Source organism: Schistocerca piceifrons, chromosome 1 (genome assembly GCF_021461385.2).
Source record: "Schistocerca piceifrons isolate TAMUIC-IGC-003096 chromosome 1, iqSchPice1.1, whole genome shotgun sequence".
Classification (NCBI taxonomy): Eukaryota; Metazoa; Arthropoda; class Insecta; order Orthoptera; family Acrididae; genus Schistocerca; species Schistocerca piceifrons.
This window is the reverse complement of record NC_060138.1, coordinates 300,457,005-300,481,681: the sequence shown is the minus strand read 5'-3', so window position 1 is coordinate 300,481,681 and position 24,677 is coordinate 300,457,005. Positions and strand designations below refer to the sequence as shown.

Sequence of the window (24,677 nt, the reverse complement as noted above, 5' to 3'; positions counted from 1 at the left end):
CGGCAATTGGGCTATCAGCGCAGCCAGGACATGCTGCGCGACATCACCATCCGGTGGAAGGTAAAGACTGTAGACGGTAATAGCCTGTGGCGTCCACACCCGAACAGCGACAGCCTCTAAAGCTGTTTGTAGAGGGTTAGACTCGCTGTGAAGAGAGTTAAGGACATATATGCAGATGCCACCAGACACCCTTTCATAAGCTGCCCGGTTCTTATAATAACCCCGATAGCCATGGAGGGCGGGGGTTCGCATTGCTGGAAACCAAGTTTCCTGAAGAGCAATGCAGAAGAAAGGGTGACGGCTGATAAGTTGTCGGAGCTCAGCTAGATGGTGGAAGAAACTGCTGCAGTTCCACTGGAGGATGGAATTGTCCATGGCTGAGAAAGGCGTGATGGGACTGGGAAGGCAGATTACGCCTCTGGGTCACCTGCTGACTCCGATGGAGCACCCGTGCAAGTGCTATCCATTGCGTCTGAGGGACCGGTGAGATCGAGGTCCTCAGCGGACGCAAGAATCTCCACCGCATCCTCAGACGCAGAGCTTGTAGGTAGCGGTGGAGTAGGTGCCACCACAGGTGCCTTGGTCTTACGGGTCCTCAATGTCGATTTCTCTCACTGTTCCTTTGGTTGTCGTTGTCGAGAGGGTTTATTGGAGTCAGTCTCCGGGACCGAAGATGAACGCAAAGCTCGACAACCAGCGACCTGTGGCTTTTTCAGCCACTGGTTGGTGCCTCTGTGCCGCTGGTAGGAACCTGGGAAGGGAGTGACCCAAGGGATCCCTTCCGAGCGAGAGAAGCCGAAGAAGACTTACGCTTCTCCGGCTTAGAAGTGGGGACTGGTGTCCCCAGTGGTTTAGTGGGTGCTGCTCCCGAGGTAGGTGGTGTGGGAGCAACAGCGAGAGAAGGGGCCCCCATCGTCAAGGGGGCAGGTGAGGTCCTCTGACTCTGAGAGCTGACTGTTTGTGGTGCATCTAAAGGAGCTGGAGCAGGAGTGACAGTTGAGGCATAAGATGCCATCATGCGCACGGGATGTAGCCATTCAAATTTCCACTTAGCCTCAGTGTAAGTCAGTCGGTCCAGGGTCTTATATTCCATGATTTTGCGTTCTTTCTGTAAGATCCTGCAGTCTGGTGAGCAAGGTGAATGGGGCTCTCCACAGTTGACACAGATGGGAGGCGGAGCACATGGAGTATCGGGATGAGATGGGCGTCCGCAATCTCGACATGTGAGGCTGGAAGTGCAGCGGGAAGACATACGGCCGAACTTCCAGCACTTAAAGCACCGCATCGGCGGAGGGATATAGGGCTTGACGTCACAACGGTAGACCATCACCTTGACCTTCTCCGGTAATGTATCACCCTCGAAGGCCAAGATGAAGGCACCGGTAGCAACCTGATTGTCCCTCGGACCCCGATAAACGTGCCGGACAAAATGAACACCTCTACGCTCTAAGTTGGCGCGCAGCTCGTCATCAGACTGCAAAAGTAGGTCCCTGTGGAAAATAACACCCTGGACCATATTTAAACTCTTATGTGGTGTGATGGTAACGTTAACATTCCCCAACTTGTCACAAGCAAGTAACCTGCGTGACTGGGCGGAGGATGCCGTTTTTATCAAAACTGACCCAGAGCGCATTTTGGACAAGCCCTCCACCTCCCCAAACTTGTCCTCTAAATGCTCTACAAAGAACTGAGGCTTCACGGAGACAAAGGATTCTCCATCAGCTCTGGTACAGACGAGATACTGAGGCGAATACGTGTTGCTGTCATTCATTGCCTTTCGTTCCTCCCATGGTGTGGCCAGGGATGGGAACGATTTGGGGTCATAAACGTTACCTTTAAAATGAGCCCTCGAACGCTTAGAGACTGCTGGTTGCTGGCCACCAGCAAGAGATGATGTGCCACACTTCATTATGTGTCATCCACCCTGATGCCACCTACTCCGACCAAGGGCCCTCCCCATGGGCGCCACCCAGCCACAGCAAGGGCCGCCTGGCAGGATGGCCATTGCCGGGAGTCCCGATGCCCCAGGAAGATGGGCATCTACTCCTTGGCATACATGGGGAGTAAACGGCGCAGGCATCAGTAGAGCGATCCCTGTGTTGTCAGGGGGCCACAACCAACAGGGTACATGGCGGCCCCACCACAACGGATTGGCTACAGTGCTGGATCTTAGGTGCAAAAATGTAAGAGTCGTCGCAGCGAAAAGCAACACTGCACAGTGCAGCGTGGAAATCGCACCCATGGACGTATCCTCACCCAAGAGATAGAAAACGAGCTGGACACCATTGCAACGACGAGAAAGCCGGCTAAAGGTCTCAATGCACGACAGATACAGTGCACCATGTAAGGCGCCCTTCCGCAATTGGCTCGCTCTTTGGAACAATTTAGAAAGATGGAGGTCAAACCCGAGAGGGGACCATCACATAAGGCCGAAACATTTGAGACTCCTTTTAGTCGCCTCTTACGACAGGCAGGAATACCGCGGGCCTATTCTAATCCCCGAACCCGCAGGGGGAAAACAAAATTTCTCAAATAAAACAGAACTAGACAGGTTAAGAGTTGAAAACAGCTGGAAAATATCAAGATCTTTTCAGTATTAGGAAAGAATAAAGCAATGTCCAAATTCTTTAGAAATGTGACGGTAGTGGAAACAAAGCAAGAAAGATTTATTTTTAAACTGAAACTAATAACATCAAAGAATAGAGTAAAATGTGGTTGAACTGAATGGAGCAATCAACTAAAGAATAGGAGAAAAGACAGCCAAACTGAAGACTGATAGATTGTAGGAAGACTGAAGGAAAAGGAGAACACATTCAAACCAATCAGCAATATGCAGAGAAAATGCATAATGACAATTATAGCAAATACAATGATAATGTTGACAGAATCTAAACATGCAAGTAACAAATAATAAATGAATGCAAAGAACCCAATTTACAATGCAAAAACAGGAATCATATACATAAATAAAAGGAGAAAGATTAGAGCCTAACATACTGCCAATAATGTGGTACTGAGATACATCTGACTACAGTCAGGAAGGAAAATAGGAAGGTTCTTTTTCAACAGAACTGGGGCAGCTACGCTGCAGAAATGTGGGACCAGAATGGATCATGGCCGGCACAAGCTAGCTGTATCAGGTATCTGCCGGCGCACACATTTACTGATGGGCAAAATTTTGGCAATGTTTGTGGTGTGCACAGGTCCAGGTCAGTAAAAAGCAAGATCAGTGTAAGCTGAGCCACCATACAGTACAGAAGTGCTTTCAGGATTCCATTTCTGCAAGCCATAGTTCACATGGAATAAGTTTAACAACAGCCCACTGACACATACAGAAATTTGTTTCGCACTCTGTGTTCATTTTCTCTTTTGTTTTGTCATGACTGCAAACTCACGTCAACCCAATTGCTAGGAAAGTTTGCTTTGTTCTGAACATGCAGCCCTTGTTCCCCTGCAGTCATACTATCGGTCAACATGCTCATCACTGGAGAGTGTATTTCCTCCAGGACAGTGTTCGACTGTAACTACTATACAAACACCATTACTGCGGTTGCCAGTTAATAGACATTGCAAACATTTAATTTGTCAATTGTTAATTTAGTCTTTTGTGTGAAATAACTATATTTATGGCAGCAGTGTACTCTATGAATTCGCATCAAAACAAATACAATGATAGGTATAAAATTTTCGCACATTCATACATTTGAAGCGACCACACAGTCACTCTATCTCACATGCACTAAAACAAATCAGAAAGAGGCAAAGTAGCTATACATGAAATTAAAACCCCGAGAAAAGAAAATACAGAAGAGCTAAAAGAAAGGCGCAGGGAAATGTGACTGGCTGACTACTTACAAAATACTTGGGCGAGACAGTCACCCTGTTAACAAATTAAAAATATCTCCCTAAAATCTTGTTAAAATGTAGGACAATTCACAGAATTTTAAAACTTGAACCATATTTGTTTGAATGTTACCCAAAATGGATTGCAGATCCATCGGCAAATGCACCACGGCCTGCTGGTAAGAAAATAAAACACAATCCAATAAAATGTGGTGCACCATGATCTGCACTCCACAGGCACCACACATGGGAGGGTCATCTCACTGGAATAAGAATCCACGCGTCATGGAGCTGTGGTCTATGCGAAAACGAGTAAGGAGGACCTCATCCCATTGCCATAGCTGGAAGGAAGTACTATGCAGCTGAGTTGTGGTTTATATGATACGGAGCTTGTAATAAGTCACTTCCAGCCACTCATCTTCCCATTGACGCATTACTTTGTACCTCAACAGCAAGGTAATAGCATGCAGGGGGATGGCACAATGAAATACCTGAGAATCACAACACACCTCCTTGGCTGCTAGATCCGCCCTTTTGTTCCCAGAAATACTATGTGCCCTGGTACGGAGCAGAAAGACATCTCCTTACCCAGTTGTTGTAGATGGAGCAGCACATCTTGGATATTCTGGGTTATTTTATCTGCTGGATATAAACGTTGGAGAGAACGGAGGAGACTAAGGGAGTCAGAACAGACAAGATATTTAGCACTGGAAGAATGTCGCATCTGCTCCAGTGCCTGCAACATCACATATAATTCAGCATCGAGGACCTTAAATTCTGTAGGCATTCGCATCTTGAGGACATGATCCTGGAAAACAACAGAGCTACCAGAGGAGCCCCCCGCTTAGACCCATCCATAAAGACAGCTACATAGTCGTGGTGCTCATGTAAAATGACAGAAAACAGCAAGTTAAAAACAAAAGCAGGAGTGCACTCTCTCTTGTACTGCACTTAATCTAAAATGACACTGGGCCTCTGCAATAACCAGGACGGCACACAATTAAAACCCTGGATTTCAGGTTGTACTTGTTCCACACCGAGTGACTCTACCACAGGCTGCACACAGATCCCAAATGGCATGGTGGCTCAAGGATGGTTGGAGAATAGACATTCCAGAGGCAGATGAGCAACAGTATGGTATGTGGGTTAAGTCGGAACTGCTAGCAACTCACATGCCTGTTGCACCATGAGGAGCGGCCACTGAGTGGTGAGTGGCGGTTCCCCTGCCTTAGCACAGAGACTGGATATGGGACTGATCCTACATGCACCTGTGGCCAGCCAAGCCCCTCATGGTGGACAGCATCAATGATCATCAAATAAGAATGCCTTGCTGATCCATATGCTGTGCACCCACAGTCTAGCTGTGAATGCAGGAAAGCCCTATAAAACAAGAGCAGACATGTCCTGTCCACTTCCCAAGATCTGTGGCTACAGCACTTTATGATGTTCAGTGCCTTGAGAGTTCTGGCTTTCAGGTCTCTCAGGTGTGGCAACGACAACAATTCTGAGTAAAAAAATGAGGCCCAGGAACCTCACGGAGTCTCTAAAATGTAGGATGGTGCCCCTCATATGCAAGTCCTGCACGTTAAAAAGATCATGAGAATGATTAAAATGAACACACACACACACACACACACACACACACACACACACACACACACACACTTATTCTGCAGAAAACTGAAAACCCGTTTTATAGCCCACTCCTCTAACCTGGGCAATGTAAGCTGCAACTGACGGCTCGCTGTTGCAGTACTGGAGGAGGAACAGAAAACAGCAAAATCGTCCACAAATAAGGAGCACTATACAGGACCCCTTACTGTAGACATGATGCTGTTTATGGCTATGGCAAAGAGGGTAACACTTAAAACACAGCCCTGAGGGACACCATTCTCCTGCTCAAAACAATTTGACAGCATGTTACCAACTCAGGTCCTAAAAAACTGCTGAGACAGGAAGACCATATAAAGATGGGGAGGTGGTCACAAAAGCCCCATTGATGCAGTTGTGTGAGAATAGTGCCTCCAAACAGTATCATATGCCTAAGTTGTGTGAGAATAGTGCCTCCAAGCAGTATCATATGCCTAACCCATATTGAGAAATATGCAAATTCAGTGGTGTTTAAATAGGAAGCCTGCTGAATAGCTGCCTCTAGCAGAGTCAGGTTGTCGACAGTGGACCCAAATCTCCAGAATCCCCACTAAGAGCAGCTAAGGTGTTACCTGGTCTCTAACAACCAGACCAGACAAAGGTTAACCATTGGCTTCAAGGTCTTTCGTACACAGCTCATTTGTGCAGTACTCTGACAACTACTCAGACATGCTCAGTCCTTTCCTGGTTTGAGGCTCTCCTCAAAACTGCCTCTCTCTATAAGTTAGGGAAGTTACCCTTCTGCCACATGAAATTAAAGCATTCGAGGAGGGTTTCCTTTGACGCTATTGACAAATATTGGTGCAGTACTGGATTTGGTGGTGACCAGGTTCAGTATCACGAGTCTCAGACAGAGCCAACTCAGATCCCATGAGGGAAAAGAGTAGTTGTAGATCTCAGAATTCGTGGATCTGAAGTCCAATTTTCCCCTCTATACTCACACTGTTGCGATGAAATGCCAGATCCTGGGGGCACTCACAGTAGTTCTAGCAAAGTGCTCAGCCAGCACCTGAGCGGTGTCTCCGGGTGTTGTTTGGCGACACCCGTTTCAGTACTGCTGCTATTGATAAATGGGTGTGTTTACAAGAAATCCTCTTGATGGCTTCTCATACTTTTGTAGAAGAAGTGGAACGGTTGATGGAGTCCAGGAGTGCCTGCCATGACCTTTTCTTACTCTCCCTAATGACGCATCGAGTTTTGGCCCTTGCTACTCGAAAGACCCTGAGGTTGTCTGTTGTTGGTCGGCATTTAAAATGTCGAAGAGCCACATGCCTGTCCCAGAATGCTGAACAGCACTCATCCGTCCACCAAGGTACATGTCGACTCCTTAGATGACAGGAAGACTTGGAGATGGACAAGTCAGTGGCATGATTGATCACTCATGTGATGTGGTCTGCCCATCCTTGGACGCTGTTGCAGTGTTCGAAAACAGCCAGCTGGTGGAACAGTGTCCCGTTAGCTCTGCTAACCATCCAAGTTGGTGGCTTCTCTTCAGGTTGTGATCCATCTAGTAAGTGAATGCAGAGTGGGAAGTGGTCACTGGAATGAATGTCATCCATGACTTCCCACTGAACAGAGTCTGCAAAGGCTAGAGAGGAGAGAGAGAGGACAATGGCTGAGAAAGACCCAGATGCAGCACAGAAATGAGTGGGAGTACCAGTGTTTAGGATGCACACAACTCTTGAGATGTCGTGAGACCCTCCAAGACCTGACCCCAAGGGCAAGTAGAGGTTCAGCCCCACAAGATATGGCAAGCATTGACGTCTTCCAAGAGGAGAAATGGGCGAGGTAGTTGTTTCAGGAGATCTGTGAGAGCCTCAGAATGTACTGCATCAGAAGAAGGTATATACAGTGAGAAAATTGTGATTCTCCGACACGTGTAAATTTCAGCTGCAATTGCTTGCAGGTCAGTAGCCAGGGAGAGAGCAGAGGAGTGGTGTGCGCGATTTACAAACACAGCAACACCTCCATTGGCCCTTTCCCCAATCAGGTCATCCTTGAGATAGACTGTATATGGATGCCAACGCAGCACCAGCACCACCCATTTGAATGGCACACGGCCGACATCACACTAGCAGCCAAGCAGCTGTTGCCGCTTTCATGTTCACTTTAGCAAAGAAGCAGCAAAGTATTGGGCTCCCTGCTCACACCCAAATGCTAGCTGCAACTGGGCCTAGGTGCAACTGACTGCAGTGCAATATCCAGACATCTCTTCATTACGGAACAGGCCAACAGTGCGAAGTAAGGTTACGATCTAGCCAAGCAGCTGTTGCCGCTTTCATGTTCACTTTAGCAAAGAAGCAGCAAAGTATTGGGCTCCCTGCTCACACCCAAATGCTAGCTGCAACTGGGCCTAGGTGCAACTGACTGCAGTGCAATATCCAGACATCTCTTCATTACGGAACAGGCCAACAGTGCGAAGTAAGGTTACGATCTAGCCAAGCAGCTGTTGCCGCTTTCATGTTCACTTTAGCAAAGAAGCAGCAAAGTATTGGGCTCCCTGCTCACACCCAAATGCTAGCTGCAACTGGGCCTAGGTGCAACTGACTGCAGTGCAATATCCAGACATCTCTTCATTACGGAACAGGCCAACAGTGCGAAGTAAGGTTACGATCTGTCTCTTTTCTCTGCTGTTTTCTATGCTAAGAGATCACCAGAAAGCTGAGGTGCTGTCTTTTACCATGGAAAAGTGCGCACCCCGCCCCCCCACCAAACACACACACACACAGACAGGGTGGCTACTCTAAAAAAAAAAAAAAAAAAAAAAAAAAAAAAAAAAAAAAAAAAAAAAAAAAAAAAAAAAAAATTAAATTGAGATAGAAATCTATTTAAAATTAAGTAGGCTAATACTACACAATAGAACTGTGGTGTCACCGCCAGACACCACACTTGCTAGGTGGTAGCTTAAATCGGCCGCGGTCCATTTAGTACATGTCGGACCCGCGTGTCGCCACTGTGTAATCGCAGACCTAGCGCCACCACCAAGGCAGGTCTCGTGATACGAGAGAGCACTCGCCCCAGTTGTACGAGAACCTAGCTACAGCCCAGTTGTACGAGAACCTAGCTACCGCCCAGTTGTACGAAGCCTTTCTCTCTCATTAGCCGAGAGACAGAATAGCCATCAGCTAAGTTAATGGCTACGAACTAGCAAGGCGCCATTAGCCATACAGTGATTGTACTTAAAGTCTTCTGTGTATCGTCAAGATCGATGTACCACAAGGAATGAGTAAAGTTAAGTATTAAACCTGCTCCGTACTTTTCTTCCTAACATTAATTACGTATCCTGTTCCAGTACATCACGCCCGTCTGCGTTAGTCTAGAGTGCCTTTTCAGCCATCTCAACTTCACGGTGTCGGCCCAGCTACCGACACAACAAGAACTTTTTTGAGGGGAAAAAAATAAATCTAACACTTCAATAACAAATAATGTGTACTTATACAGTACTTATAATTTAAATGTTTCATTTATACTGTACCCAAGGATTTCTTGAAACATTTAAGTCCCACCTTGAAACACATAAGATGTTTATTTAGAAATTTGGTAGAGGAGCAAAATTTTGAATTTTTCAGATAATTTCACTATTTGTGCAACAAATACATTGTAAAAATGCAGTTATCTAATTTTTAAAGTCTTTATTTGATCTTCAAGTGTAAACACTTCTTTTGTAGCACTTTGTAAAGTTTCCAAACACTTCGTTTCCAACCCTTTCACTTCCAAGTCTTTTTTCCTTCTTTTTCTAAAATGCTCTGTGCTTCTGTAAGGTGTCGTTCTTCAAGTTGATTATGATATTCCGCATAATGTGAGTGTGCATTCCTTGTGCTGTCAGTAAGGGATTTTGGAATATCCAAGTTGTCAGCACCTCGTAGATTGGACACAGCATCGTATATTTGCCCATGTGAAACAACTGACTTCTCCCTCCCTCATGTTTTCAAAGAGGCATTCACCATTAACTGAAAAGACCATTTTAATGTTAGCATTTCTGTGGGAAAGGCTGCAAACTAATTTCATGGCAATGATGAAATTTTGTTATTTATCACAAGGATCTCCCACCAGAAATGATCAACTCTTTTTCAGTACGACTGTATTCTTTAAAATAATTGATAAAACATGGCAGAGAAGTCAGAGCCTCAAATTCACACATTACATTATCTGCTGCAGTTCCACTTAGGTGATTACTTTCTGTGAGAATACAAAGCAGCTTAGCAAGATGTGATTTTGCCAAACTGATGTTTGCCACAATTAAACTTGGGTCAAGAAACATAATGGCACGTATCAGCAGGTAGTTTAAGGGTGACCAGTTTTGTGACAAATGATTGAAGACTTGTCTTACACTTAAGAATATTGACAGTTCACACATCTGAGCTGCTTTTCTTTAATTCTGTATGGGTATCAAAACCCAGAATTACATTTTTTCGATGTAACAGATTTTTTCCTTCCTTAACAACAGCTAACTTGATTGATCTGCTTCTTTCTAATACCTGTGGCTTCATAAAATGCTCTAATGCTGTTTTTGCTGTAGATACCAAAGCTGTGTGGAGAAATCGAACTAACAGAGCATCTGTCTGTAACTGTGTTTGGAAAGGTTCAATATTGCAGGCTAAAAACTTGAAAAAAGCAACTTTGGCACACAGCAATGGATCATTAATAGACTTACTCACCAACATGAAACTTTCACTCTTTGGTTCATTCTTGCCCTTCTTCACATCCTCGAGAAATTTCTTCATGTGTGGTCTTATACTAATTGCTCTTTGAGCAATTGAGGAATTCTCCAGCCATCTAATAGTACAAAATTTTTTTTTGAAAAACAGTGAAGCCCGAATACTGTGTACATAATGTTCTCCCGGCCGGGACATTCTTGAACAAATTATACAAGGCTTTCAAAAACAATGCAATGTCCCAATGTGTTGCCTTGATTTCATCTTTGAAAGCATTATGCATGCAATGAAGCAGTTTCAACTCTGCTGAATGTTCTTTATGCTCTTTCAGGAGCAGCCAGTCCACATTTGGCCTGTCCATTGAAATCTGGAGAATCTTTCCTTTGTTATGTCTTTTGCCATATCAATGAAAGGAGATAAAAGGTCAGTAGCTCTGAAATGGCCAAGAAAATAGGAAGTAAGGTATCTTGTTGTTATCTCTTTTTTATCTTCATCCCAAAATCTTGTATTTACATCCATCTGTGTGTGTAACACAATTTTAATCACTGATTCATCAAAACCAAGAACAATATAACTCACTTCCATCAGCAACCTAAGCAACTGTTGACTAAAATAAGACACAATTATGAACATAAGAACGTATCCTATTTTATCTCGCTTAATTTGTATCTTGTCAGCTACAGCACTATCTCCACGCATTCTGGAGATTACAACAACATCCTTTTCAGCTTCCCGAAGTTACTTGTGTGTCATTACTGTATCAACACACCAGTGAATTTCAGCTGTCGTTACATCCTTTTTTAATACAAATTCTACAAATCACATGAAAAATTTGCTCTTGAAAGTAACAGAGATGCTTTACATTCTGAAGACAATGATACTGAACTCTGTGGTTCAGAAGTACTAGGTGACAGAATAGCAGTTGACTTTTTAGCTGAAAAAACACTTCACATGTAGATGATGTTCTCTTACTTAAAGCATGTTGGGTATGCTTTCCGCTACATGTGGCTAAAAAGCACCTGATATTACTTAAAGATATTTGGCTACACATTCAAGCCAGTCCTTTAAATTTATGTGACTTTTCTAAATATCTTGATAAAATGTGTTGCAATTAGACACTGCATCACTATTTATCTGTAAAAGAGGAACAAACTATTTGCACCATTGTAAGACATACAAACGCACATACTATTCATTATTATGTTTAAGCTGTGTATGCACTGTCACAAGAAACAATTAGTGCTCGAAACATGGTTCCAAAACATGTTTCCTGTGGCTTTCCATTTCATGATATGTTTCCATCTTTGTTGGTTGGTTGTTTGCGGGAAGAGACCAAACAGCGAGGTCATCGGATTAGGGAAGGATGGGGAAGGAAGTCAGCCATGCCCTTTCAGAGGAACCATCCTGGCATTTGCCTGGAGCAATTTAAGGAAATCACGGAAAACCTAAATCAGGATGGCCGGACGCGGGATTGAACCATCGTCCTCCCGAATGCGAGTCCAGTTTTCCATCTTTGTTTCCGGTTTCTGTCCACACTGGTGGCTATGATTTCTTGCAGTATATTCCCATTGCCTGTAAGATGTTTGTAGTATAATTTTCACATTGTCTGCTATATATGTCTACTGATGAGGAAACTGTAATGACACTTGGCGCTGAATGATTAATACCCTAAAAAAGTTCACACAAACAAAGTAAAAAGTCTCGTTGCTGGTGGATGAAAACATACTAGAGAAGAACTAGCGGTAATAACTTGATAAAGGAGCTGACTATGGAAGACAGCTCTGGTTTTTGTAACTTCACTTAGATGTCATCCACTGATTTTGAATTCCATATAGTACCTGAAATTAGGGGGCTCTGGTAGAAGTCCTGAAGGTTTGTGTTATGGTAACTAAATGAAAAACATTGTTAAATACACATATTATCAAATTTTTATTCAGCTGGTATGATTCCACATAATTCACCAAAAATTACTTTCTTAAAAGTGTCGATACTTTTTGTGTTGCTTATGAATGTGATAGGAGAATGCACATAGCAGCAATTCTCTGCAGAGTGTCTTTTTCTGTGCTGTTTTTTTAGTGTTTGCTTCACACGTTCAACAAGCAGACCTCAGCCTGTATGTAATAATTTGACAGTCTTCTACACTGACCACTCTTTTTTTTTTCAGAAAACTCGCTACAACAACCAAAAAATAACATGGATCACCTCTGTACACCACACAATGCGACATATAAACATATGCTAGTGCTGTGCAGCGATGAGCCAGTGACATGTATTAACCGCCTGAAAAACTATTTTCTTCGATCTGTACTGACACTGCTAAGAATATATATTTCCATATTTCAAAACACATTTTGAAATGGTGTGTACAAGCAGCAACTAGAAATGTATTTTGAAAACATGTTCCAAGCTCAGTGTATATGCAGGTTCAGAACTCATAATTTATGACTTTGAACCCTATCTACCAACTCTTTCATTAATGCAGAACAATAACAATATTTTAATATCAACAGTTTCAACAAACTTTTTCAAAAAATAAACAATTAACCACATGTAGAGAACACACTTTGGGATAATGCACTAAACAAAGATAAAAAAGAAAATAAAAAATGTAAAATAAATTCAAATCAGCATGAATGAGATTTAAATACGTGTGTTGACATCATGAGAATGTGGATCTACCTAGTTTCATGTTTATATACACAAACCTGCTTCATAAATTTTAGTTTACATGAGATGCATAATGCATTTTCTGTTGACTTCAGATCATACGTTAAAAACACATATTTGTTTAAGTTGGCTGTGAAAACATCTTGTAAACACATAGTAAAAGTTATACTGAAAACAATATTTTTACCTCTCCTTTCTTGTAACAACTGAAACATGGCAATAAAATTTTACCACTGGAGGATATTAACTTCAACAAAACCATTATTTAGCATTAGACCTGTTACACTTCAAACAATGTTGCAAGGGGCGTCTGTTCCCTTCAACTGTTCATTGGTGCCAACATTGGTCAATACTTACGGTACGATGCCAACGCATTCGAGACAACTTTTGGTTTAACTTGTATACAGAACATAAAGATATATGATGCTTGGATCGCCACCAGTGCATTTATGGCTCTGAGCAAGAATAATTATATTTTGTCATTACAAAACAAAATGAAAAGAAACATGTAAAAGAATTTGGTGGGCTGTTAAGACTTCACATATTTTTAAATCAGCAAGTTTTAAATAAGATATAAAATTGTATGCAAATACATCCATAAACATATTTCTTGTTTGATAAAGTTGCATGAACAGCCAACCTCACATTTTGAAATGAGAACCAAAACTACACTCGCAACAATGTGCGGTCACTTTATCGACACTGGCAAAAATGCCCTTTGATGTTTGGTTAAAATACTGACAAGAAAAGGAGTCGTACCAAGATTAGGGCCAATATTTATATAAGTAGCACACTTCGAAATATTAGATATTTTAAAATTAGTGGTTTATAAAGCTCAATAAAATTAAATTACAATGCTAACTTAAAAACACAGAATTCCCTCAGATTTTAAGAAATTTCTGAAATTTTCTGAGAATCCAGGATTTACAGTAGAATTGCCACCCTAAAAAATGTACAGCACACATCAGTGAAATTTGGACCCCAGACTGCTCCACACATTAGCATGGATGTCCACTGTGATTGACATCAACAAGCCAAAACTGGGTGCGGATTTCCTGGCCACTACAACTTACTAGCCTATATTGTGAATGCCCAGCTGATTAATTCAACAAATAGTTTGAAGAAAGCAGGACAGTGATGTACAGATGCTTTCTTCAGTGTTAAACCAGTGAAGTCCGACAGACCATACGCAGACATACTGGACAAATTTCCAGAGCTCAATCGCCTGCCTAGTGCACCGAGGGTTGTCAAACATTCAACGATCCACCACATCGTGACTACATCTGGCCCACCCACCTTGTGCTGTCCATGTTGACTCGCACCTGGGTAACTCGCTGTAGCAAAGGCTGGGTTCAAGGCCATACTGCAAAAGGGCATTGTTCAACATCAAGTAGCTCACGGTCCTCTGCCTTGCACTACCCAAGAAAGACAATTCATGGTGATAATGTGGGGGCTAGTATGCTTTAAATGCATGAATGTTGCTGAACCGATATCTGGTACCATACTGCAGGATTTTAGCCACACCTTTGTGGGCTCAATTATATTTGGCAACCTGATGGGCTCAGTTATATATAGAAAAGCTGACTGCATGAAGGCATTCATGCAGAATCCTGTGGCACCTGAAGACATTCAAAAAATGGCAATCATTTAAGCTTTTTGAGAGCTTGTACATGACGTTCAGCCTCTGATATGCTACACTGATCTCACAGATATCCTGGATGGTATCTTGCCAGGCTTGCCGTAGTATTTTGCACATTTCAATGATGTGCTGTTCATTTAAAAAATGTCCAAACTCTACAGCCACCACCTAATGACTATCTTTTGGTGCCTGAGCAAGGCATTGTCGTTACCCCATCAAACTGTACTTTGGGGTCACAGAAACTGAGTGTCTTGGGCATTTATTCACCCCTAGCTTCACACCACTGCAGGACAAGGTATGGGTGATCTTGAACATGCTACACCCACACACACAAAGACTTACGCCATTACCTTGGCATGATAAATTTTTATCAGGGCCATCTACCCAATGCCATGAAAGTGCTGGAACCTCCGACTGCTACTGTAAAAGGCCCCACATCAAAATGAAAGACCCCTCTTACCTGAATGGAAGCAGTGGAGAGAAGCTTTATTGTGTACAAACGGAGCCTTGCAGAAGCTTCCCTGCTCACTCGCCTGATGCTGAACTGGTCGCTGTTCTGGGTGCCAGTCTTGCCACTATAGGCACATTGCTTCAACAATGCATCGGCAGTAGCTGTCAGTTGTTTGGTTTCTTCTTCAGAAGCTATCGCAGTCGCAACCTACTTGGAGTCCTTATGTCTGTGAGTTTCTTGCAATATAAAAGACAGTGAAATACTTCCGCCCACCAACAAAAGCCCATCCCTTTGTGATTTAACTGGCCAGAGGTTCCTAATCATCATTTTCAGAACAACAATACCAAGTGTACACCACACCAATTCCAATAGTTGGTACTCATGTTGCAGTTCTCCAGACATCCATTATATTTCCAGAACTGACAATATAACTTGCTGACTGACTGCCCTGCACTTGTGCCATTCTCTCTCTCCTCATGTGAACATTGAGAATGACAACTGGACAGCCTCTGCCACAACACCTTCACTGGCCTACAACTCAAGCTAGTGCCCATTCCTAGCTCCACCCAAAAGATTTGCTGTGACGTTTCAACAGGCACACACCGCCCATTTCTCCCAGAGAACTTCCAGCACAATGCTTTTGACCACATGCTAGGACTGTCACACCCTGGGATCAACACCACTGTGTCACTCGAGGCCATGCATTTCATCTGGTTAGCATTATAGAGAGACTACTGTCAATGGACACGCACCTGCACTGTATGCCAGCATGCCAAAGTTGGGTAGCACACCCATGCATCTGTTGGTGCCTTTCCCAACATGAAACGCCATTTTGCACATGTCTGTTACTTGCTGACAATGGTGGACCACTTCACATTCTGGCTGGAGACAACATCAATAGCATACACTACAACAGAGACCATCGTCAATGCCTTCATCGCCACCTGGGTGGCACGCTTTGCCTGCCCCAGTCATGCCACAATGGACCACGGCTGCCACTTTGACTGTGTGCATTTCACACCTAACCTGACTGTGTGAAGTGCAGTTACACAGAACTACCAGCTACCACCCAGCATCTAACGGTTTGGCCAAGCAGAGCCAGCAAACACTGGAAGCCTCCCTAACTCGTCACAACAACACCTGGATGGAAACACTCCCAGTGGTAATGTGGGGTCTGCGAGTAACACCAAAAGAAGAGATTGGCACTTCACCTGCTGAACTTATTTATGGACAATCCCTCGGTATTCCTGGTGGTTTTATGGAGGAGGTACGGTACCACTACCCTGCAAGGCCTCAGTCCCACCATTGGCAGAACGTCAGTCACCCATATGGCCCACCTCCGACGACATGCACTGTTGTGACATGGCACCAGCAATATATTCATACACCTTGATCTATACAGCACTGTACACACATCATGTTACACATTGGTGGGTACAGCCACCACTTCCGCTGACCTACGTGGGGCCACACCATGTCAAAAACAAGTGCAATGACAAGCCAGCTAAGGCATCAATAGACTGAGTCAGGCCAGCTTACATCTTGACCAGTACTGCCCAACTCAGGCAGAGCCCACGCCCATGGCCAATGATACACATATGCAGCCAGCTGCCATCACACCATCATGTGCACCTCAGTCCTGCCCGCCTTCCCCAGCCAGCCAGCACAGCCACCCTGGCTGTGCCCACCACAGCCATGTCCCACATTTTACCTTAATTAAATTAAAGAAACTACAAAAAAAAACTAAATTTTGGTCTCCAGACAGTGATCTGAATGCTGCTCCCACCAACTGTATCACCTTGCTTGTTAACAAATGTGTTTTTAACTGATTACCCTAGGTAATTCACCACTCTGTGTAAGCTAATAATCCAAGAAAGGCACAATTGCAACAGCATCAAATGGTGGTGTCATTACATACTCTGGAATGATGAGCAATGAAGTTTAATCAAATCTAAGGTCAAGAAATTACAGCATGGTAATATCTGCGTAAATGCAAATTTATAGGCAGGATGCCTATCAGAGTATGCTTAGAAAACTATCAATATTTTTTTTGTATCTTACCTGTGAATCTATCATCACCCAAGCACTGAGGCCCAGAGCCAGCATCCTCAGAAGCAGTATGAGAACTGTATTTTCCTGTAACAACTCAGTTTTATTATTTAGTTCTTTTCTGTAAAAAGACAGTGTGCTTATAATTTGTTTTTAAATTAATTTAATAATTTCATAAGCACTGTAAGAATAATTTTATATACACATGCTTTTTAAAAGACAACAGAGTTTGAGGCAACACAGTTTATTAAACTGTAGTTTAATACTCTTTGAAATTTATGCTGGAAAGAAAATGAAAACTGTAAATATTTTTAAATATTATTTACTGTGCACAGATGGTACAAAGTTTAACTACTATGTCAGAAATCTATCCTACATTTGTTGCAAGTCCAGAAGCATTCACAATGTGCCTAAATTACCACAGAAAATAGTTTGTTTGGGAGTATGTACACTCACTCAAGCATCACATAGCCTACCTCTTCACAAGAATAAAGTTTCTTGTTGCCCATTGATACTTATGAATGGCTAAGGCATATGAATAACATTTGATGCAGTGTCTCTGCAGTACAGCTGATGTAAAAGACACTCACACTTCTAATCTACGATTGTCACAAGTTTGAATGGGCTGTTATGAGTTCTGCCTTGTTATGTTACAACCAAACATCTAAGGGTGGTAATGAACATCATTTTAATTTTGTTGCAGCCAAACGGGATTTCGACAAGGTCTGAGTAATATACACTGGTGCCAACAGTTACTCACAGCTTGTAGTAATTCAGGATAATACATTTTTGTACTAAAACATAATACTGACTGCTGGACTTTTCTTTCTTTCTTTTTCGATGAAGAGCAATGAGTCACTCACTGCCTTCTCTCTATATTTCTCTTAGGTGGTGGTAGGTCTAGGTTTTATCCTCAAAGAGAATTCTTGCAAGGAAGGCATCACAGTTACATTTAGTATGTTAAGGGCTTGCTGTCTGTTAGATGCATTACTGTGACCCCAGAGAACATAGTAGACACAGACACCATCATTTATTCTTCATGCATGCAAGACACTAAAGGGTCAGCCACTTGGCTGTTTCCCCACAGCTGTGAACAGCGTCCATCTTTTAGACACTTTGTAACAATGGAGCATATTAGATACAATGTGTTTTGCTGAGGCACAATTAGTGTTCATAGTTATTGAATGTTGTCAATATACATTCTGAGGCATCCTGTCATGGTGTCATCTGTGGCTGCTATAGTCTCTGGAAAAAAATGAAATCATCATATGGCTTTGTTGGGCAGGAGCACCCTCCCCCCCCCCCCCCCCCCCCCTCCCGGGGAAGTTCAGCTGCCACATTGGGTGATTTGCACATCGATGATGATGATGATGATGACAAACACAATACTTAGTCCACAGGCGGAGAAAATCTCCAACCCAGCTGGGAATCGAACCCAGGCCTGCTGCATGATAGGCAAGCACATCACCACTCGGCTAAGCAGGTGGGCATATTCTCTGGAGTCATAATGTGATGCATATAACTGAGGCAAGGAGCAACAGTCAATGATGTCACACATTTGCAGACTTCTGAAGTCTGTTCATGCACTGAATTTAGCTATGAATTTCATTCAGTGAGTTTCACACCTCCATAAGACAAAAACTGAATATTAGAATGTTGAACAATGGAAACTCCAGTTAGGAATATCTACACTGTAGGAGAAGAAAGATTGTGACTTACAGTACAGAAGACACATTAAGTTGTAAATAGGCACAGTTAAAAGACACTTACATAAAGCTTTTGGGCTTGTCATTCATCAGTAACAGAGAAACCCGCACCATTCATACACACAAGCAAGTACACCTTACCTCATGGACACATGACCACCAACTACAGCATCTTGGGCTGGATGCTGGAGTTGGTGGTCATGTGTGCATGAGGTGTGCTTGCTTGTGTGTATTTCTCTTTTGCTAATGAAGGCTGTGTCTGAAAGCTTTATGTAAGTGTCTTTTAATTGTGCCTGTCTGCAACTTAATGTGTCTTCTTTACAGCAAGTAGCAATCTGTCTTTCCCTACATTGCTAATATCAGGCTATTGTTTACACTCGGTTCACACAATATGTCAGAGGATTATCTATTGTTGCACTGGTGCGTTCATACAACAGCAAATTTGCCTGAAGCTTTCATTTACTCCATCTCTACTCTTAATGAGAAAAGTACACTCAGACTGAGTATTAATATACAAGTTTACATAAATTTTAGTCTTCCATATAGTCTGTTATAGTTTTTGTTCTCTTCACACATACTGTAAAGTGTGTCAACAAAAATAAACAGTGTCCAAAAATATAACATGGCTACATAAAAAAAAAGTCTATTCATCAAGCAGTGGCGAAAGAAAACACTTAAAAGATGTGGAAATGCATGAGCTTCAGAGCCAGTGGTGTCTCTTTCTAGGAAAAGGGCTGATGGGAAAGGAAGAGGGATGAAAGAAAAGGACTGGTAAGGTTTAGGAAATCGGATGAGTTACAAAAGAGTCACCCAGAACCCCAGGTCATTGGAGATTTACTGGATGGGATGAGAAGCAAAGGCCATGCCACATTATAATGTGGTATTTCTTATGTCCTTATCGGCATAGCAGACATTTACATTCTTCATTTGATCCATGGACTTTGCCAAATGTACATATTTTACGATGTAACCCATTTACTGAGAGCCTTGTTGATACATGCCTCTAGTCCTTACATTCTCTGCTCCAGCTGACATCCAGCTTAGTTGGTATGTTGTAGAACTCTAGTTCTATCTCTTCCTCCTTCATGTGCATGACATTAATCAGCTCCTTACATGGTTCTGTGTAAGATAGACAGTGTTGTCGTCTGATGTCCTCTATGAAATAAATCTCTTTCAGGAATTTGTAAGTAAGTTGGGATGGCACTATTTACACCATTCCTAGTATCCATTTCACAGAAATTGTCTTGCTTTGTTCTATTCTTTTCATATCGCCAATCTTAGTTTTTCTCATATGGTCTCTATACCATACTTTATGACTGGCACCACTGTCACTTCGAACAGTATCATCGCTGTGCTTGTTGATACATTGATTAAGTTTGGGATACTGCATGAAGCTCTGATGGCTGTTGCTGCTCTTTCCTGAATATGCATATCAACAGATATTTCTGTTGTCTACAATGTACTATCTCTGGTGCACAGAGACTCACTGGCTACTGGCTCTCTATTTTGACTTTACTGTTTTTCTAATCCTCACAGGTATAAAACATCATGTCCATTGGATACAATATTTTTGGAAGTCTCTATTAATTTATGTCAGAAGGGCATTTGACTGTCACCCTTGGTACTGGTATCTTCTCCCCTTGGCCTTTTATTCCTCTTGAGGACTTTGCTGTCACTGTCTCTGTGCCTTATGTTGTAACTGTAGGAACAAGCCAAGTCTAATTGCAGTACCTTGAGGATAGTACATAGGAAGAAGTTAAAGTTGTAGCGCTGGACGCCAGGCGTGGCCAAAGGGTCAGCCGAGGCGGCACTCAAACTGTTAGGCAGCGGTGCTTGATAAGAAAGTAAACAGCCAGCAGATACAAACAAAGGTCTGTGCAGGGACTCATGATAAGCAACCAATTAAGGAGTATAAACAGAAAACATTCCTGGCTAGAGAGAGAGGTCTGGAAGTGGAGAGAGAAAGAAAGAGGGCCCTTGGTGGAGACAGCGCTACGTCATAAGGAGCCAATGAAGGACTCAGTACGCAGTGCGTGACCATATATGGAGAGGTGCCTCTATTCCTCCACTCAGCCTCTGAAGAACAATAGCAACAACAATGTTTTAACGATACCAAATAAGGGCAAGTTGTCTTCGACGCTACGTCATGCCAAGCGCTGGCGGGGTCGAAGGGGAAACGCTAACAAAACCCGAGAGCACGCGGCTCTGGGGGCTGGTCGGGTCTTGTCTGGTCAGGTCGAGTAGTTAGAGAGTGATAGCAGCAGCCGACTTGGGCTGAGGAACAGGCTGTAGGCAGGCAGCCGGAGATGGTCGCTGGAGAGCATTAGGGCGTAGCCGCGGGACTCTAACGTAGGGTGCTAGGAAATATTGCAGAGCTTCTAGTAAGCAGTCGGAACGGTGGAGTCAGTCACCGTCTCTGTGTTAGACTTGGCCCTCCTGTGAATGCAATCACCGCGCAGTTAGGGTGAGCTGTATTCATTCAGAATAAACTGTAATTTGTTAAAGTTATCAAGACTTTAATTCTACCCGCTTCCTAGCCTTGTACCTTCACACCAGGGATTTCTACATCTTAGCCTGATCAAAAAGTCTCCCTCTCACTAAGGTCAACCGGCTAAATCCCTTTTACAAACCGTGTCGCTCAATCCCTCGCAATACCCACGCTTGGGACGCGACATAAATAAAAAATTTTGGTGCCAGGTGTGGGGTTATCACAAAGGCGCATAGGCAAATAGGAGGTAGGAGCCATTAGATTTTGCTACAGCGACTGTGGCAATTGGCAGGAAGTTGTGGCGACTCGCAACTTTCAGCATTAGTAGCACCAGTACGTCAGAGTCCAGAAAGGTAGTACTCGTGGGTGCAGGGCAACGCAGGACAGCGGCAGCGCGACGCGGATCGACGAGGCACAGAGGTGCCTAAGCAGCCAGCGTTCGAGTCCAAGGGTCTGGGCCGAGCAGCAGCAGTAGCGGCAGCAGCCGTAGCAGCGGCAGCCGAGGAGAGCGACGGGGTCAGCACAGCCCAGCAGAGCGGCGGCCGGCGCATCGCAGCAGCGCGGGCGCAGAGACAGCGCGGAGCAGTGCGGAACAGCGTGGGACGACGCGGATCAACAGAGCAGACGGCGCACCACAAGAGAAGCGGTACTTGTAAAATTGTCTTAAGAATATTGTATCTTTGTTGTGTAAAGTGTTAACGTAGTTAAGATGCCCCAAACTAATGAAGTTGCGTCATCCTCCACTAATGGTAAGATGTCAGTGAAGGAAGCCCTATGTATTGTTTCGAAAGTGTTCGAAGGAAATAAAAAGGATTTAAGGGAATTTATCGAAAATGTAGATGCGGCATTTGAATTAGTAAAGCCAGAGGAACACGAAACGTTATTAAGTTCGTTAAAGCAAAGATAACTGGTGAGGCCAGGTCGAGATTGCAGGTGTGTGAACGCACAGGTATGTGGCAAGAGGTGAAACGCGTTTTAGAAGAAAACTATGCGAGTAAGCGTACCATAGACTACTATGCATGTAAGATTTTCCAAGCAAGACAGGGACAAGGGGAACCAATAGCAATGTGGGCAAGCCGAATAGATGAAATGCAGAGAGATTTTCGAGAAGAAGTAAACAGAGTTACGGCCAGAGAAAACTTGAAGGGTGCGATAGAACTAGGTGATTCCTTAGGAAGAGCGTGCTTTATACAGGGTTTAAGTAATGATAGAATACAAACAATAGTGAGAAGCAGAGGCGATGAAATTACGTTGGCAGCAGCAGTGGAGTTGGCACTGCAGGAAGAGAGTGCAATATTGGCCATGAAAGAGCGGGGACTACCCCCGAGGGTAACGTACACCCGAAATAAGGAAGCAGTAAAAAACGCGAGAGAAGTTAAAGAGTTGAGATGTTTCAATTGTGGGTTGAGAGGCCACATAGGAAGCAGGTGTAGAAAAAACAGGCCAGAGCATAGAGTACGGGCAATGATGGGCAGAGTTTACAAACTTTTGCTGTGGGTGTGACAAGCCGGGACACACAGACATGGAATGCCGGGTGCAGTTAAGAAAAGTTCACCCGATAGATGTAAGGGAATTCAGAGGAAATCATAAAGAAACCGATGGAGGGTTACGAGAGTGGAGATGTCCACAGTGTAATTTACCAGAGAACTGCGAAGTTCCGTGCACGAGAGTAAAAGATGTTGCGTGTTTTAAGTGTAAGCGGCAGGGCCACTACGTGAAAGATTGCCACGAAGGGCCCTGGCACGCCTGGAGAAAAGGCAGGGTGCCAGTATCGAGTAAAACAGGCAAGGCCGCACAGTCGGGCCTTGTTGCGATAGGTAGACCCACAGTGAGGGTAATCGACTGTGCAACAGAAAACGACATGGTAATGTTGTACTGTGTAGAGTTAAAGAAGTATTTGAAGTTACTAATAGACACAGGAGCACAATTGTGCTTGCTAAAGAGGACGAGTATTCCGGTACAGAGTATGCTTGGAATCAATGAAGCAGAAAGGCTTTGGTTAAAAGGTGTAACGAGTGAAGCCGTCAGCACAATAGGCACGGTACAAATAAACTTAAGTATAGACGGATCTGAAAATGTGAGACAGAAATTTCACGTGTACGGTAGAGGTGTAGACATTCCGTACGACGGACTGATAGGAAGAAATTTCTTAACAGAGCGTAAGTCAAGCTGGACTATGCAGGTAAAGTAATACGGCTAAAAGGGCGAGATATACCCTTAGTAGTAGAGGAAGAACCAAAGGGACAAGAGATAGAAGCAGATTCAGAAATAGGCAGGGAGATAGGGCCCCGGGAAGAAAGAATAATGTTGTTGAAAGTGGACGGAAAGGTACCACGGGGAATCGAAAGAGAAATGGTCATACCGAGGCAGGAGATTGCACAAGCGGTGCATGTACCTGAGTCTTTAGTAAAAGTGTGAAATGGGAAATGCATAGTAAGTGCATTGAACGTGTCAGAGGACAGAGTTCGACTAGGAAACGTCAGATTAATAACGGAAGAATTAGAAAGAATAGCAAAAGTACGTGAAGTAAAATGTAGCACTGATGCAGTAGGTAAGACGGAAAGTCGTGCTAGTGTGTTGCGAAGGCAACTCAGAATGGATAATTTGAAAGTCGAAGAAAAGAGCGCTCTAGCAGAGGTCTGCACGGAGTACGGAGATGTATTTCATCTACCAGGGGACAAACTGTCCTATACTTCTGCAGTGAAACATAGAATACCGATTGCGCCGGAACACGCAGGGAAGGTAGTGAACGCTAGACCGTACAGGATCCCTGAAGCGCAAAAGGAAGTGCTAAAAGAGCAAATAGAGCAGATGCTGAAGGATGACATAACTGTCGAAAGCAAGAGCGCATGGAACGCACCGTTACTGTTAGTTCCAAAGAAGTTAGATGCCAGTGGCAAGCAGAAATGGAGAATCGTAGTGGACTACCGACAATTAAATGACATCACGGTAGGCGATGCATTTCCACTACCAAATATCTCCGATATCCTGGATCAATTAGGGCAAGCCAAGTACTTCTTGACGCTTGACCTTGCAAGCGGGTAACATCAAATATTGACGGACGAGAAGGACAGAGAGAAAACGGCATTCAGCTCAAACTATCAACATTACGAATACAAAAGAATGCCGATGGGACTGACGGGAGCCCCAGGATGTTTCCAGAGACTGATGAACACAGTATTGGCAGGTTTACAAGGTGTGAAATGTTTTGTCTATTTGGACGATATAGTATGTCATGGGAAAAACCTGCAGGAGCATAACGAGAAACTCCGGGAAATATTTGACAGGTTGCGAGAGCAAAATTTGAAGTTGCAACCAGACAAGTGTGAATTTCTGAGGAAGGAGGTAATCTTCCTAGGTCATTGTATCACAGACAAGGGAATATCACCGGATATGGCAAAGGTGGAGAAGGTGAACTTCTTCCCACAGCCGAGAACAACAAAAGAACTAAAAGGGTTTCTAGGATTGATAGGGTACTATCGACATTTCATTGCAAATTTCAGCAAAATTGCGAAACCCCTCCATGAGC

General features: G+C 43.6%; 1 protein-coding gene across 2 annotated transcripts in view; it reads right to left on the bottom strand.

The window, feature by feature from the left end:
- The window catches only part of LOC124788301 (negative elongation factor B), a 143,343-nt gene that overhangs the window by 38,421 nt on the left and 80,245 nt on the right, over nt 1-24,677 (bottom strand). For both annotated transcript variants that reach the window (XM_047255543.1, XM_047255535.1), the window contains exon 8: nt 16,967-17,041. In XM_047255543.1, coding sequence (XP_047111499.1) covers nt 16,967-17,041 — 75 coding nt within the window. The remainder of the gene's footprint in view (nt 1-16,966; nt 17,042-24,677) is intronic.